The sequence below is a fragment of the Somniosus microcephalus genome, chromosome 12 (genome assembly GCF_052327205.1).
Source record: "Somniosus microcephalus isolate GS21.2 chromosome 12, FLI_Smic_1.0, whole genome shotgun sequence".
Lineage (NCBI taxonomy): Eukaryota > Metazoa > Chordata > Chondrichthyes > Squaliformes > Somniosidae > Somniosus > Somniosus microcephalus.
This window is the reverse complement of record NC_140998.1, coordinates 30,953,200-30,970,613: the sequence shown is the minus strand read 5'-3', so window position 1 is coordinate 30,970,613 and position 17,414 is coordinate 30,953,200. Positions and strand designations below refer to the sequence as shown.

At 48.8% G+C, this 17,414-nt stretch overlaps 1 protein-coding gene across 1 annotated transcript in view; it reads left to right on the top strand.

The window, feature by feature from the left end:
• arel1 (apoptosis resistant E3 ubiquitin protein ligase 1) overlaps nt 1-17,414 on the top strand; it is a 109,415-nt gene that overhangs the window by 2,437 nt on the left and 89,564 nt on the right. The window contains exon 2 of the mRNA XM_086002714.1: nt 5-366. Within this exon, the coding sequence (XP_085858840.1) occupies nt 222-366 (145 nt within the window). The 5' untranslated portion in view covers nt 5-221. The remainder of the gene's footprint in view (nt 1-4; nt 367-17,414) is intronic.

Below are 17,414 nucleotides of genomic sequence, written 5' to 3'. Positions count from 1 at the left end.
GCAGAACAGCTTGAGCACTGAAATTAAGGCCGTGAGCTGCTGACACATGGGCTTGAGAGTGACTGATGTCCTTGTTTTCTGGTCTAGTCCAGCCTGGAGCACACAGATGTTGTTAGGCTGCCATTGCAAACTCTGCAAAGAGTTGTGAGAGTCGATGTTTTTAACTGTATTCTGAAACCCAGGATTGCATTATATGTGCCGTGCTCGTTTATGATGGCCTGATGGACCGCTGCGTCTTGACTTTCCTGCTCTCCTTTTGTCTTTGGGTGCTGGCCTGGGAACTGAGGTGGAAGAACCTTGGAGAGAAGCAGATTAAAGAATGGCTCCATGCTAATGATCTTCTCAAATACAAGAACTTGTTTGAAGGTAAGACACGAAGGCTCCTTAAGTCAGGTTCTCATTTTCACAGAACGCACCTGTTTACGAGTGCGAGTAGATCAACTTTGAGAATGAGTTAATGCACAGATTGAGCAGGTACAGCATAATAGAAACTTGCTTTTAGTGCTTCTTCTTTCTTAATATCTGGGAAACTATATCAGACTAATATTTAGATCAATGATGGTTCACGACATAAGGATTAAGTGAACCGTGGCACTTCTACCATACATCTGGGATCCTGCAGGTCTACTTGTCTATTTATGCTGATGTGTTTTGATTACTTTTAACAAAAAATAGCCACGGACTCTTGAATTTGACTGATCTAATTAGAGGGAGGTTGTCGTGACTGCTTTTGCTCTTTTTTAAAAGCAAACGGTGAGTGTGTGCGGATATGCTATGCACTGAGGCGAGATGTAGATTTGTTTTTCTTACCCTCCTATTATTAGATGGTGTGATAGTTATAAATAAGTTGGGACATAATATAAACAAATCTCAACTCGTCTGTATGTGTAAATGAGGGAAGGCTGTGGTATGGATTGTTTGGTTGGCTGCTTCAATGCTTTGCATTCAGCAGTCTCCTTGCACTGATGATCTAATTTAAACTGGCTTATGGTTGATGGATTGAGTCCTCGATTTTGGTGTTTTTGGGAACTTTCTGGGGTAAATGCAAACATTTTCAAAAATCTGAAAGCAAGGCTTTGTTGTTTACAGTGATGGTGGTTGGCACTCTTATTCACAGTATTTGCCAATCACATATTTAATACTTCTTAAAATGAAAGTCTGTTTCTAACTTCAGACTGTGGCAGCCACGTTGTATGAAACTACAGTGTGTCACCCCACAAACAAAATGGACTCGATTCCTCCCACTGAGCTACATATTAAAAATGGCATTGGGGTGAGCGCCGCAGATTGTTTTAATACTTCTACACAGTAGTTTGAAATTAAGATTTAAAATGTGTCTACTGTTTAAAATATAATGTTGGCGATTCTAACTCGAACATTCGGGTAGAGTTTCCCAATTGCGCCCCAAGTGGAAATTCTATCCCATTGTATTTAAAAATGTACAGCTCCTTCAGCGCTTTCAGTTTAATAAGGCAGGTCTAGACCTAACTGCAGGGATAATGCAGGAGGGAAGGGTTCGCATTCTTGGGGAATGCATTTTGATGCACTTAAGGGGAAGTTAGATAAGCATATGAGGGAGAAGGGAATAGAGGGTTATGCTGATAAAGTTAGATGAGGAAAGACAGGAGGAGGCTCAAGTGGAGCATAAACGCCGGCATGGACTGGTTGGGCTGAATGGCCTGTTTCTGTGCTGTATATCCGATGTGATCCTATGAATATGACAGTTAGGAACAGGAGTAGACCATTCAGCTCCTCGTGCCTGTTCCGCCGCCCAGTTAGATCAAGGCTGATCTGTATCTTAACTCCATTTACCGGCATTTTCTCTATATCCCTTAATACCCGTACCTAACAACAATACCGTTACCTAACAAAAATACACCAATCAGTTTTGACATTTTCAATTAACATAGCCTCAACAGCTTTTTGGGGAGAGGGTTCCAGATTTCCACTGCCGTTTGCATGAAGCAGTGCTTCCTGACATCACCCCTGAATTGCCCAGCTCTACTTATAAGGTTCTTTTTATCTATCTTATCAAAACCTTTAAACATCTCAATTAGGTCACCCCTTAATCTTCTATAGTCAGGGGAATATAAACCTTGTCAATGCAACCTGTCCTCATAATTTATGATTCTGGTGAATCTGCGCTGCACCCACTCCAAGGCCAGTATATCCTTCCTGAGGTGTGTTGTCCAGAACTGAACACAGTACTCCAGATGTGGTCTAACCAAACTGTAGCATAACTTCCACCCCATTGTATTCCAGAGTTCTGGTACAAGGGAAGGCCTTCACTTAATCCAAAATGGCACCAATGCTCTTGTGGCGACGATAAATAGAAAATTCAACTAGTATGGAGGGGGATGTTAAAAGTCAAGGCTTGGGATTAGGGAGGGAGTGCAGGATTAATAAGACTGTCGTAATAATTAGAAAATATTACCAGAGGAAAAAGGGAAAGAAAGAGGCTTTGAGGTAGTGATGGAGAAAAGCACTGTTGTAGGAAGAGGATAGAATATCAAAAAATTAAACGAGAAGACAGAATAAGGATCAATGTTCCAAAATTTCAAGTCAGGATTGAGTGGGATGAATGTGAATGCACAAAGTATTCAAATCAAAATTGGAGAGTTCAAAACATTAATAACTATGAAGGGATATAATGTAACTATAATGGAGCCGTGGCATAGGTTTGGACAGGAGTGGGGACTTAATATTCATTGTTATGTTTTCAAGGGAGTAAGAGAGTGGGGTGGGGAGAGGTTGGGTGGTAGTATTAATGAAGGATTCTATGACAGAGCTAGAATGCAAGGTTGTGCGAGGGGGGTTGTGTTGAGACAGAATTCATATTTGTGCATCCTGAAATCCTTTCGCTCAACCATTGGCAGTTGTGTCTTCAGCTGTCTAGGTCCTAAGCTCTGGAATTCTCTCCCTATTCCTCTTTTGTCTCTTCATCTTCCTCTCCTCCTTTAAGACCCTCCTTAAAACCCACTTCTTTGACTAAGCTCTACTAATATCTCCTCCTTTAGCTCGGTGTTGATTTTTGTCCGAATACACTCTGTGAAGTGCCTCGGGATGTTATTTCTACGTTAAAACGCCAAATAAGTGCAATCCTGATTAAAATTTGCCCAGCTCCAGTTGGTTTTCAGTATCTTATCCAATTCAACATCCTTTGTGTCGCCCTGGATGGTATTAACAGGCTACATCTCAGCCGAGTCCAATCCAGTTCGCACCCAATGTCCGTAGACATGCATTTTCCAGCAGGGGTCACCTGGGTAGAGGTCAGGAGTGGCACCCTGAGTGACCCCATGAAGTGCTTTCACCCACTGAGCTTTAAACACCTCACTCGAAAACCAAGGTCACTGACATTTTATTTTCGTAGTTCTTTTGGGTCGTTGATGGAAAAGGAGCAGTGCACCTTTTGTTTTAGGCACAATGGCAGTTTTCCCACCCCAAGGTCAGACATGCTGCGACTAAGAGAGCAGGACAGCCGGCCAGGTGTTTTCATGCAACCAACAGTGTCAGTTTTAGCTGACTAGCTGGAATGAACGATAGCAGTTGGTGGAGACACTTCAAAATCTTTAATTTTTGCCTCTTGCAGGGTTGCGCCTGACTTCTGTTTGCCTAAGTTTGGAACCTCAGTTCAACGAGGGAGAGAATTTGCATTTAACTCCTCCATGGGGCGGTTCATTGTTAGCGTTCTTAAATGAGGGCACCTTAACGCCTTTCTGGGTTACTTTAAAAAAAAAAATTGACATATTTGTAATAAACGTTTTTATTTTTTGCTTGACCATGTGTCATCCAGCTGGTTTAACCTCCCTGTAGAGTTGTTGGAGAATAGAATACGACCGAGAGATTTCTGTTGTGTCTTTCCCTGTCCTATGGGTAATCTGTGAAACAGGGTCAGACTGCAGGTGGGTGGAAATGTGCAGCTGCAGTCTGCTCATAACGACCACGATGAAAGCCAAACTGAAGTGCTCTCTATTTGACGTTCCATTTTTGTTGATCTTATTTGGCAGATTGTTATAGAAATGTATTATTGGTGATTCTGTGACCATTGATTTAATTGAACATCTCTTTTTCAAAAGGGAGATTTCTTCTTCTGAATGGCCACATTTCTTGAAAGGGGTGCAGACTGCTGTTGTATGTCTTTTACTGCGTTTCGTCCTTTTGTTTGTTTTCGAAGCACGCGTCCCAGATAGGCTGGGAACAGTTTTTCTAATGCTGCAACTCGGCCCTGCTCTTGTCGTTGACGTCATAGTTGTGTCCTGGGGCTGTGGACTGCACCTTCATTGAAAACTGTTCTTGGCCTGTCTCTCAGCAGCTTTTAATGATCCACAAAGCATATAAACAAAAGGAGCCCTGAAAGAGAGCAGTAAACCAGTCGTGATATTGTACCAGTATTGATGACCTTTTCAAAGGTTATACTGATAATCCCACGAAATCCAACTGATATATCCTAGTAATGATCTATCTTAACAGGCCCATTTTCTTGCTGTGAATGTCTGCTATGAGCTGTTCCCTGATAACACACACAAATATTTTATGCTTTTCTGGTATAAAAGAGCATGCAACAACAACAAGCTTCATTTACATAACACCTTTAACGTAGAAAAGCATCCCAAGGTGTTTCACAGGAGATGTAATAATAAAACCTGCATGGCAAGCCAAAGAAGGAGATATAGTCACAGAGTCATGGAGTTATACAGCACAGAAAGAGGCCCTTCGGCCCATCGTGTCTGCACCGGCCATCAAGCCCTGTCTATTCTAATCCCATTTTCCAGCACTTGGTCCGTAGCCTTGTATGCTATGGCGTTTCAAGTACTCATCTAAATGCTTCTTGAATGTTGTGAGGGTTCCTGCCTCTACCACCCTTTCAGGCAGTGAGTTCCAGATTCCAACTACCCTCTGGGTGAAAAAGTTTTTCCTCAAATCCCCTCTGAACCTCCTGCCCCTTACCTTGAATCTATGCCCCCTTGTTATTGACCCCTCTACTAAGGGGGAAAAGTTCCTTTCTATCTACCCTATCTATGCCCCTTATAATTTGTACACCTCAATCAGGTTCCCCCTCGGCTTTCTCTGCTCGAAGGAAAACAACCCCAGCTTGTCCAGTCTCTCTTCATAGCTGAAACACTCCAGCCCAGGTAACGTCCTGGTGAATCTCCTCTGCACCCTCTCCAATGCAATCACATCCTTCCTATAGTGTGGTGACCAGAACTGCATACAGTATTCCAACTGTGGCCCAACTAGCGTTTTGTATAGCTCCATCATAACCTCCCTGCTCTTGCCTTCATTAGCTGAGGCACAGAATATAAGTATCCCATATGCCTTTTTAACCACCTTATCTACCTGTCCTGCTGCCTTCAGGGATCTATGTACATGCACACCAAGGTCCCTCTGATCCTCTGTCCTTCCTAGGGTCCTACCATTCATTGTGAATTCCCTTGCCTTGTTAGTCCTCCCAAAATGCATCACCTCACATTTTTCAGGGTTAAATTCCATTTGCCACTCATCTGCCCATCTAACCAACCTGTCTATATCGTCGTGTAGCCTTCATATCTACACTACTGGACACAGGCTTCCAGTCACAAAAACAACCTTCGACCATCACCCTCTGCCTCCTGCCACTAAGCCAATTTTGGATCCAATGTGCCAAATTGCCCTGGATCCCATGGGCTCTTACCTTCTTGACCAGTCTCCCATATGGGACTTTGTCAAAAGCCTTACTGAAGTCCATGTAGACTACATCAACTACACTTCCCTCATCCACACACCTAGTCACCCCCTCGAAAATTCAATCAAATTGTTTAAACATGACCTCCCCCTGACAAAGCCATGCTGAGTATCCTTGATTAATCCTTGCCTCTCCAAGTGGAGACTAATTCTGTCCCTCAGAATTTTTTCCAATAATTTCCCTACCACTGATGTTAGGCTCACTGGCCTGTAATTCCCTGGTTTATCCCTACTACCCTTCTTGAATAATGGTACTACGTTAGCTGTTCTCCAGTCCTCTGGCACCTCCCCTGTGGCCAGAGAGGTTCTGAAAATTTGTGTCAGAGCCCCTGCAATCTCCTCCGTTGCCTCACACAGCAGCCTGGGATACATCTCGCCTGGGGATTTATCCACTTTTAAGCCCGCTAAAACCGCTAGTACCTCCTCCCTCTCAATACTAATTTGTTCAAGTATATCACAATCCCCCTGCCTGATTTCTATGCCTACATCATCCTTCTCCATAGTGAACACAGATACAAAATATTTATTTAAAACCTCACCTGCATCTTCCGGCTCTTCACACAGATTGCCACTTTGGTCCCTAATGGGCCCTACTCTTTCCCTGGTTATCCTCTTGCCCTTAATATACTTATAAAACACCTTGGGATTTTCCTTTATTTTGCCTGCCAGTGTTTTTTCATGCCCCCTCTTCGCTCTCCTAATTTCTTTAAGTACCCCCCTGCACTTTTTTATACTCCTCCAGGGATTCCACTGTTTTTAGTCCTTTGTATCTGCCAAAAGCCTCCCTTTTTTTCCTAATCCATTCTTGTATATCCCTTGACATCCAGGGTTCCCTGGGCTTGTTGGTCCCACCCTTGACCTTTACGGGAACATGTTGGCGTTGTACTCTCTCTATTTCCATTCTGAAAGACTCCCACTGCTCTGATGTGGATTTTCCTACAAGTAGCTGATCCCAGTTCACTTTGGCCAGATCCTGCCTTATCATATTAAAATCGGCCTTCCCCCAATTTAGAACCTTTATTTCCAGTCCATCTTTGTCCTTTTCCATGACTACCTTAAATCTCACTGAATTATGGTCACAGTCACCAAAATGCTCTCCTACTGACACTTTTACCACTTGCCCAACTACATTCCCTAGAATTAGGTCCAGTGCCACCCCCTCTCTTGTAGGACTTTATACATGCTGGCTCAAAAAGCTCTCCTGGAGGGAGGGGTGATCAAAAGCTCAAGTCTGAACCTCTTGGGTGAGGGAGCAAAGATAGGGTCAGACATAAGAACATAAAAATTACGAGCAGGAGTAGGCCATATGGCCCCTCGAGCCTGCTCCGCCATTCAATAAGATCATAGTTGCTTTTCGACCTCAATGCCACTTTCCAACCTGATCCCCATATCCCTCGATTCCCCTAGTCCAAATATCTATCTATTTCAGCCTTGAATATACTCAATGACTCAGCATCCACAGCCCTCTGGGGTAGAGAATTCCAAAGATTCACTACCCTCTGAGTGAAGAAATTCCTCCTCGTCTCAGTCTTAAATGATTGACCCCTTATCCTGAGACTGTGCCCCCTAATTCTAGACTCTCAAGCCAGGGGAAACAACCTCTCAGCATCTACCCTGTCAATCCAAGGGAAACAACCAGGATGGAAGAGGGTAAAGCTTTTGCTGGGGCCGAATGGCCTCCTCCTGTGCTGAACTATTCTATGATTCTATAAGGCATAAATGTGGAGATGAAGGAATGGCTGAGCAAATCAACAGCTACAGAAGTATAGTGGCGAATGGAGGGCCAAAGGCTAGGTAATTGGCAGCTTGAAAGTGTGCAATTTTAAGTGACTGGGAGGACGTAATGAAATGGGGTTGGGAAAGAGGTATAGGGGGATGTGCATGGTGAGCGATACCAGGAAATGGCTGGGGCTAACCTTGTCAGTGATCGAGATCATGGGAGTAGAGAAGCCACAGTGGATGGCATGGTCCAGGGGATGGTTGGGAAAATGGATAGGAGACTTTATACAGAGGGAGCGGTTTAGGTGGGACAGCAGGGCATTGAATTCAGAGCAGATTGAGAAGGCGAGCTGAGATGGAGATGAAATCACTGAGGACGAGTAGTCGCTTAGTGCAGAGGGTGAGAGAGGATATGTCGGGGGGGTACTCTGGCTGGGGTCCCAGACCCAAGCTTTTGGGTGGGGCTTTGGGGGAAAAGAAGCATGTAAGACTATTCACTTGGGCCGAGGCCTGTATTCACAGAATCACAGAATCACAGAAACCCCACAATGCAGATAGAGGCCATTTCGGCCCATCGAGCCTGCACCGACACATATCCCACCCGATCCCCATAACCCCTACACCAACACATATCCCACCCTATCCCCGTAACCCCATGTATTTAATCCCCCTAACACTAAGGGTCAATTTATCATAGCCAATCAACCTAACCCACACATCTTTGGACTGTGGGAGGAAACCGGAGCACCCGGAGGAAACCCATGCAAACACGGGGAGAATGTGCAAACTCCACACAGACAGTCACCCGAGGCCGGATTCGAACCCGGGTCGTATTGATGAAATGTACTCCAGCAATCGTCAGTACATTGAGGACTGGAGAAAATTGTGGAAGCAAGGGAAAATATTTAAAAAGCATGAATGCTTTTTGTGGATATGGCAGGGGTGGGGAGATTCATCATTTGTGCATGGGGTCTTGCAATTTTTGTGTGCATCAGGACTTCTGTTTCTGTGTAATCATGCAGCCCACTCACTGATTTTGACACTTGTATCAGCTACTGCCTCACTTGGAAAAAACTGACTAGGTCTCTTAACATTTCGATAACCCCCTTTATCAACAGCTCAGCAAATTTATAAACCTCGTCCAGCAATTTTATTTTTTGGTTACCACCTATTGTTCAGGGACTGTTAACAGCCAGTAACTAAAGTTTAATGATTTTAATTATGGTGTATATATCAATTTAAATATCCAAACTGGATTTTTTAAATTAGGCTACCGTTGACCTATTTTAAAATCTGACCTCGAGTAAACTCTCAGTAAGAGCATTCTGCTTACTCGAGCTAGATCTTATCTATGTGGTGCTCAGATAAAAATGAGATCAGTTGAACATTTCGAGTTAATAGAGGTATCAGCTGATTAACGGGCTAACAGTTAGGATATTCCTTTCCTCCCCCACCCCCATTGATTCTCTGTCTTGAAGTAGTTGTTCATTGCTGTTTGATTTCTATAATTGTGGTCTTTGGATCCTTTTTACATAAGGAGCTTCTGGTCTTGGAGACGACAAAGGGAGACCAGGTCCTTTCTCTTTTCTCTTCGTTCCCCTCCGCAGTAAAGTTCCCCGGGGTGCTCAAGCGCTTCATAAAGCCCAGATCGCTACAAGCACTTGTAGAGGCTATCTGGAAGCGGGTGACCGCCCTGACTATTGAGATGAAGAATTTTGAGTCGGGCTAGGCAGCCTAAATAGGACAAACAAAATTGGAGGTGAATTAAGATCGCAATTTAAAACCGAACTTGTGAACCTGATGCCATTTGCTGCAACCTGTGGGATATGATTTATATCCTATGAGTGAATAAATTGGATAAGTTGCAAGTGAATTATGGTCAGTACCAAATGTGGGACACAAGTCGCATCTTGAAGGTCTTAATGTATTCTTCTGAGAACATGTTAAAAATGAGGTGAACCAGTACATAGAATATTCCTTTTCGGTTTGGTTTCAAAGCAGCTGCAGGCAATGCAAGTTCTGTTCAGTACAATCTTGTACAATGCGGATGCAGCATTATTTTATGCTTTAAACATTTTCTTAAAATGATAAAAAGAATTCCCTACAATGTCACCTTCATGTATAATTCACCATTTGTTTGGTACTTCACCAGTGCCATTATTTTATTCAGTGCCCTTCAGATTGCACAACCTACTGAATCATGTGGTGATGCTTTCTCAAAGACTAACAAATAGCCTCTTTATTGTTATTGCAGAGGAGATGATAAAATAATTCTCTTGGGTCTCTGGAGTCTCTTTCCTGACTCTTTTAACATCTGGGACTATTCGACTGACAGTAAGCGAAGGCTGTATCGGCAGTGAATATATTCAAATCGCAGTAGTGCATTTACTTAGAATAGCAGATAGCTATAATTGATTAAAATAAAATATCATTAAGGGTATTTATTTTCGTATTTGAACAATGAAGTGATTCATTGTAATTTAGCCCATGCATTGGTGTATTTTTAATATATTAGCAGATCTTGCGTGGCGCTGCTCATGATAACTTGAATGATATGCCGTTTTGTAATGAAAGGAGTGTTACATGATGTATTATTCTGATACAGAAAGTGGAACTGTGTTTAATCTGAACTGTCCCTTAAGGCCCTAAAGTCTAAAAGTTGTAAACAGGCATATTTGTGGTCAGTTAGAGGATAATTGCTGTTGTTGAGAGAATTTTGCAGATTGGCCGGGGCGTGTAAATTTCTGGCTGTAGGCCAATAAGTACTTGTGTTTCTATAACGCCTTTAATGTCCCAAGGTGTTTCACACAGGATAAAACGGGCCAAGTGCTAGTCGACGAATTAGTGATCCTGTCCAAAGGCACAGCCAAAAAAAAAATAGATTTGAAGGAGGCTTTTAAAGGTGAGGGAATAAAGAAATAACATGCATTATCTTCTTCTTAGGCAGTCCCTCGGAACCGAGGATGACTTGCTTCCACATTAAAAATGAGTTCGCAGGTGATTGATGAGTCCAATGCCGGACCTACAATCTCTGTCACAGGTGGGGCAGACGGTGGTTGAAGGGGCCGGTGGGTGGGGTGCTTGGGTTGACGTGCGCTCCTTGTGCTGCCTGCGCTTTGCTTCCGCTTGCTCCCGGCGAAGAGACTCGAGGTGTTCGGCGCCTTCCCGGATGCTTCTCCTCCACTTTGTGCGGTCTTGGGCCAGGGATTCCCAGGTGTCGGTGGGGATGTTGCACTTTTTCAAGGAGGCTTTGAGGGTGTCCTTGAAGCGTTTCCTCTGCCCACCTGGGGCTCTCTTGCCGTGCCGGAGCTCCGAATAGAGCGCTTGTTTTGGGAGTCTCGTATCGGGCATGCGGACAATGTGACCCGTCCATCGGAGCTGATCGAGCGTGGTCAGAGCTTCGATGCTGGGGATGTTGGCCTGAGCAAGAACACTGACGTTGGTGTGCCTATCCTGCCAATGGATTTGCAGGATCTTGCGGAGGCAGCGTTGGTGGTACCTCTCCAGTGCTTTGAGGTGCCTGCTGTACATGGTCCATGTCTCTGAGGCATACAGCAGGGCAGGTATCACTGCTGCCCTGTAGACCATGAGCTTAGTGCCGGGTTTGAGGTCCTGGTCTTCAAACACTCTCTTCCTCAGGCGACCGAAGGCTGCACTGGCACACTGAAGGCAGTGTTGGACTTTGTCGTCGACGTCTGCCCTTGTTGACAGTAGGCTCCCGAGGTATGGAAAGTGGTCCACGTTGTCCAAGGCCTTGTCGTGGATTTTGATAATCGGGGGGCAGCACTGTGTTGCGGGGGCAGGTTGGTAGAGGACCTTTGTCTTACGGATGTTTAGTGTAAGGCCCATGCTCTCGTATGCTTCGGTGAAGGTGTTTACGATGGTTTGGAGTTCAACCTCCGAGTGAGCGCAGACGCAAGCATCGTCTGCATACTGTAATTCAACGACAGAGGATGGGATGACCTTGGATCTGGGCTGGTGGTGACGGAGTTTGAACAGTTTCCCGTTTGTTCTGTAAATTAGCTCCACTCCAGTGGGGAGCTTACTGAGGGTGAGATGGAGCATTGCAGCAAGGAAGATTGAGAAGAGCGTTGGTGCGATGACACAGCCTTGCTTGACCCCGGTTCGTCCGTGAATTGGGTCTGTGGTGGAACCGTTGATCAGGCTCATGGCTTGCATGTTGTCGTGAAGCAGGTGGAGGATAGTGACAAACTTTTGAGGGGAGCCGAATTTGAGGAGGACACTCCATAATCCCTCACGGTTGACAGTGTCGAAGGCCTTTGTGAGATCAAAGAAGGCCATGTACAGCGGTTGGTGCTGTTCCCTGCATTTCTCTTGTAATTGACGTGCGGTGAAGATCATGTCCATTGTGCCCCTTAGTGGGCGGAATCCGCATTGCGACTCTGGGAGGAGCTCTTCGGCCACTGGAAGAAGGCGATTGAGGAGGATTCTTGCGATGACTTTCCCTGTGGCAGATAGCAGGGAAACTCCTCTGTAATTACCGCAATCGGACTTATCACCTTTCCTGAAGATGGTCACAATTACGGCGTCTCTGAGATCCCCTGGCATGCTCTCCTCCTTCCAGATAAGAGAAATGAGTTCATGAATTCGCGCCAGTAGTGCTTCTCCGCCATGCTTTAGTGCCTCGGCGGGGATTCCATCTGCTCCTGAGGCCTTGTTGTTGTTCTTCAGTTGTCAGATGGCCTTTTCAACCTCATGCCGGGCTGGGGTTGTGCTGAGATGGTGGCGGGTAGCATGCTGTGGGATGGAGTTGAGGACACGTGTCGAAGACAGAGTCGTGGTTAAGGAGATCTTCGAAGTGCTCCTTCCAGTGGGCACTGACTGCTTCCCTGTCCCTGATGAGTACCTCTCCGTTCTTGGCCTGCAGTGGGGAAGGGCCTTGGGTGCTTGGGCCGTAGGTGGTCTTGACTGCGCTAAAGAATCCACGCACGTCGTGGTTGTCGGCTAGCTGCTGGATCTCCTGCGCTTTCTCCACCCACCATCTGTTCTTTAGGTCGCGAGTTTTTTGTTGGACCTCGGTCATCAGGCTTCTGTAGAACTGTTTTCTTGCTCTCTCGTTCTGTTGCTGTTTCCAGATCAGAAATGCCTTGCGCTTGCGGCTTATTAGCTCCTGGATCTCCTGGTCATTCTCGTCGAACCAGTCTTGGGCCTAGAAATTCAGTCGCGCCACTTCTGGGGCGCTAAAGTCGGGCGGGCGCTAAAGTTAGCGCCCGCCGGAAAGTGTAGGCCACTTCGCCGAAATTCAGTAGATTTGGCCAAGGAGTTTGGGCGAGCGCTGAAACTGGCGTTGCACTCCTATTTTTGGGCGCTAAGCCGGCGGTGCGGACTGATAACGCCGAGGCCGGGCGTAGCGCAGGTGCGGTCATGTTTTGATTGACAGCAGACACCCTGACGCCGACCAGCTCTTAAAGGGGGAAGGGTCGACTTTGTCTGCTGCCACGCCCTGGATAGTGGAGCCCTGCAGCTAGGCCTGAACACTGCTGGTGGACCCAAATAGCGCCTGAAGCCATGCAGAAGGCCCGTGTACGAGCGCAGCACTTCTCAGAGCATGCTTTGAGGGTGCTGCTTAAGGCTTTTGAAAAGAGAAGAGAGATCTTGTGCCCGGACAGTGGCAAGAAGGCTCCCAGGAGGCAGTACAGGAGAGCCTGGAGGGAAATCGCCCACAGGGTGTCATCCACCAGCGATGTCCCCAGGAGTGCGGACCAATGCCGCAAGAAGTACAACGACCTCACTCGGATGGTCAGGGTGAGTACCCTTTCCAGTGTCCTCCTCATCCTTGCATGTGCACCTCACATTATGGGCAAAGGGACCTCAAAGGCCTAATGGCCATCCCACCTCCCGCAGCTATGGCACTGGCATGATCATCAATAGCACTTTCTGCACTTTACACACTGGCCAAGCTATTCGACCATGGGAGGCAGTGCACACAACAACAGGGCACCACACTGGCCATGCTATTCGACCATGGGAGGCAGTGCACACAACAACAGGGCACCACACTGGCCATGCTAATCGACCATGGGAGGCAGTGCAGACAACAACAGGGCAACACACTGTACTTAGAGGCCGTCCTTTCTCTTGCAGGCCAAGCTGGCCAAGAATATGAAGAGCCGGAATGTCACCGGGGGAGGCCGTGGCCAGTTCCAGGAGCTCAGTGACCTGGAGGAGCGCGTGGCTCGACTCATGCATGGCCGGGTGGTTGGCCCCGTTGCTATTGGAGATGCCGACCCTGTGCTGGGCCCCAATGGTAAGGACATGACCGTTTGGACCTCTCTCGTTCCCCTTGCGCTTCAGATCTACATCCTTTGCCACTGTCCGACCAATGCGCATAATGCCACCACTCATGCCTCCCTCGCTGACGCCCTGTCCTCACTCTAAAGCTACTCTTGTGCCTTCCTGCTTTCAGCTGGTGAGGAGGAGGTCCATGAAGCTGAGAGTGCCAGTCCCTCGGAAGAGGAGGACCAAGAGGAAGGCGGCACATCGGGGGAACCCTCATCCGCGCCAGGGGATGGCAATGGAGGGGACACGTCTTGCCTGGAGGAGAGCCAGGGGGAAGTGTTGCAGGGGGGTGCAGCTCCTGGGCCCAGTGGCGTCCAGGCAGGCGGGAAGGGTCGGGCAGCACGGCTGCCTTCTCCCCAGAGGGGGGAAGTGTTGCAGGGAAGGGCAGTTGCTGGGCCCAGTGGCGTCCAGGCACGCGGGAAGGGTCGGGCAGCTCGGCGGCCTTCTCCCCAGATGGAGAGTCCGCCCTCCAGTCCGGAGACGGTCCTCGCCCAGGAGGTGCGCCTCCTTGATGAAATGTCCGCGGCCTCCGAGCGGCGCCACAACGAGTTCATGGGGGTTGTGGGACAGTTGCCTCAGGCCATTGAGTCCCTGGCTCATAGTGTGGCCGCTTTCGGGGACTCACAGGCCAGGGGTGTCGAGCAACTCGCGGCAGCACAGGCCAGGGGTGTCGACCAACTCGCGGCAGCACAGGACGCGAGTCGCGAGTTCATGAGTGGTGCCGTGCAGACACTGGCTGATCTGATGCGGGCACAGAACAGGGCAGTTCGGGCACTCACTTCTGCCACACTCGCTGTGTCATGGAAGCATCGACAGGGCACCCGCCGCCCTGCTGCAGCACAGCGGTCTGGCCTCCACCAGATTGCTGCGCTTGCTGCAGTGCCAGCCCGGCCGAGTGCCAATGTCTCTGGCGACCAGCGAGCGCCTGGCATCAGCCAGCTTGCCCCCATTGCTGCAGCCGCCACTGCCACTCCCCCAGCCAAGGTGCGACGAGCTGCTGCAGACACTGATGCTGCCCAGCCACAGCTGCAGCAGTCAGCAGCCGGACCCTCCAGGGCCGGACCTCGTCTAGGCCGACCCCCAAGGGCATCTGCCGTTACGCATTGCGGCCCTCAGGAGCCTTTCCCCAGCCTTCCAACACCCACAGGGCCCAGGTTGAGGCGGAGCAACAGGTCGGGCAGGGGCCGGAGAAGCCTGCACAAGGACTCGCCCTCTCGGCACACCAAGTAGAGGGTGTCGGCAACTGTTTTTTTATATGGGGGTGTTTGTGTTCTGGAGGTGGGGGGGCTTATTTTGGAAAGGCCGAAGATGAAGGCCAATTGGATTGACAAGTTTTGTTATTTCTCCCCAGGTTGTGGGAGTGAGATATGTTTTTCACTTTTTTGGGGGTCTTGTCTGTTTTTCTGTTTCATGTGGGAAGGGCCCTGAGTTTGTTAAATAAAGCTTTTTATTTATTCAGCTTGTCCAGGTGTCATGTTTCAAGTGGTTGTTGCGTTAACCGGCTGAGGGCTTGCGGAACGGCTGCATTCAGGTGCGTTCATTGCCACAAGCCATTCCCTGACAGGGGGCCTAGAAGTGTCGTTCAATAAGCCGCCGGCGGACGGCCCTTGGACCTTGTGGCTCCCTTCTGGGCTGGTACTCCTCCTCCTCCTCCTCATGGTCCTCCTGCTCGTCCTCCTGAGGTGGTGGCCCAACGTGAGGTGGCAGTGCCTGAGTCCTGCGGATAGCCAGGTTGTGCAGCATGCAGCAAACGACGACGAACTGGGAGACTCTATCCGGCGAATACTGTAGAGATCCGCCGGATCGATCCAGGCAGCGGAACCGTTGCTTCAGGACGCCAATCCTTTGCTCTATGATGTTCCTTGTGGCTTGATGGCTTTCGTCGTATGCCTCCTCCGCAGGGGTCCTGGGCGCGCGGAGCGGGGTCATGAGCCATGTGCACAAAGGGTAGCCCTTGTCCCCAATAAGCCATCCCCTTGGTGGAGGCTGTGCCTCGAACATGTCAGCCACCGTAGTCTGGCGCAGGATAAATGCATCGTGGCTGCTTCCTGGAAAGCGGGCATTGACAGCTAGGATGCGCTGCCTGTGGTCACACACCAGCTGTACATTGAGGGAATGGTAGCCCTTCCGGTTGCGGTAATCCTCGGCATTGTCGATAGGTGCCCGCATAGCCACATGCGTGCAGTCAATGGCGCCCTGCACCATGGGGAAGTCGGCGATCCTGGCAAATCCGACTGCACGCTGCTTCTGCCTCTCTAGGGTCATGGGGAAGGAGATGAATTGGTGTCTCCTTGCGAAAAGGGCATCGGTGACCTGCCGGATGCAGCGATGCACGGCGAACTGGGAGATGTTCGCTATGTCCCCAGCAGCGGCTTGGAAGGAGCCGCTTGCATAAAAGTTCAGAGCCACCGTGACCTTCACTTCCACCGACAGAGACGTCCTGCACATCAGCTGTGGACGCAGATCTCTGTGAAGCAGCTGGCAGATCTCTGCAACCACCTCCCTTCTGAAGCGCAGCCTCTTAACACAATGCGCGGCAGTCATGGTGAGATAGGACACCTGCTGCCGGTATTCCCTGAGTGGGTAAGGCCTACGTTGCCGACGCCTGATGGCCCCTCTGCGTCTAGGCATGGCTGCCCCTCTCACACAGCGTCTGCGAGCCCTTCGCACATAATGCTGGAACTGAGGGTTGGAACCCCATGCAGCCCCCATAATAAACTTGCAAACAGTGAAATCACAAAGAGTCAAATTTCCAAGCTCTGGCCAGAAGCCAAAAATACCTCTCCTATGTTGTCCCAAATCAGTAAGGTCTGTTCCTTGGTCTCTGTCCAGAAATCCAAAGCACTAAAGTCATTGCAGCAAAATGGCTGGCCTTTATAGTTCAGTGTAAGTGCCCTTTAATTAGCGCTCCCCGAGGCCCGCAGGGCCTCTGCTGCGTTCCACTTCACAGTTCTTAACAGCGCCACGCCCACATTGGGCGGGCGCCACTGAATTTCCGGTTTGGGGCGCACAAACAGCGTTGCACGACGAAATGACGTCATAAGCTGCGCGCGCAGCTGAGCAGGCGCAAACACTTTGCGCCGGCGCTAAATGTCAACTGAAGTTGGGCGTTGGCGCAGACCGGCCTGCGCCCGGGCGCTAAGTGCCTAGCGCTGGAAATCTACCCCTCTTATGGCGTTAACGGCTGGCGAACGCAACTGAATTTCTAGGCCTTGGTGTTTCCTGGTTGAGTGACCGAGCGTCTCTTCACAGGTGCTGATTATGGAGGCCTTGAGTGCAGACCAGACGCTGTGGGCACTCTGTGTCTCTGCATCACTGGGAGTCGTCAGGTTGTTTGTGAGGCACAGGCTGAATAGGGCTTTCTTAGCAGGGTCTTTGAGTGCTCCAGCGTTAATTTTCCTGCGGCATTGTTTCTGTTGCCGCCACTGTTTTGGGGCTACATTAATGGAGATGACAGAGCGGATTTGGCGTGGTCTGTCCAGCAGTCGTCGGCTCCTGCCATGGCGCGGGTGATGCGGACGTCCTTGCGGTCCCTCATTCGGACGATGACGTAGTCCAGCAGATGCCAGTGCTTGGAACGAGGGTGCTGCCATGAAGCCTTGTACTTGTCTCTCTGACGGAACAAGGTGTTGGTTATGACGAGGCCATGTTCTAAGCATTTCGACAGGAGGAGG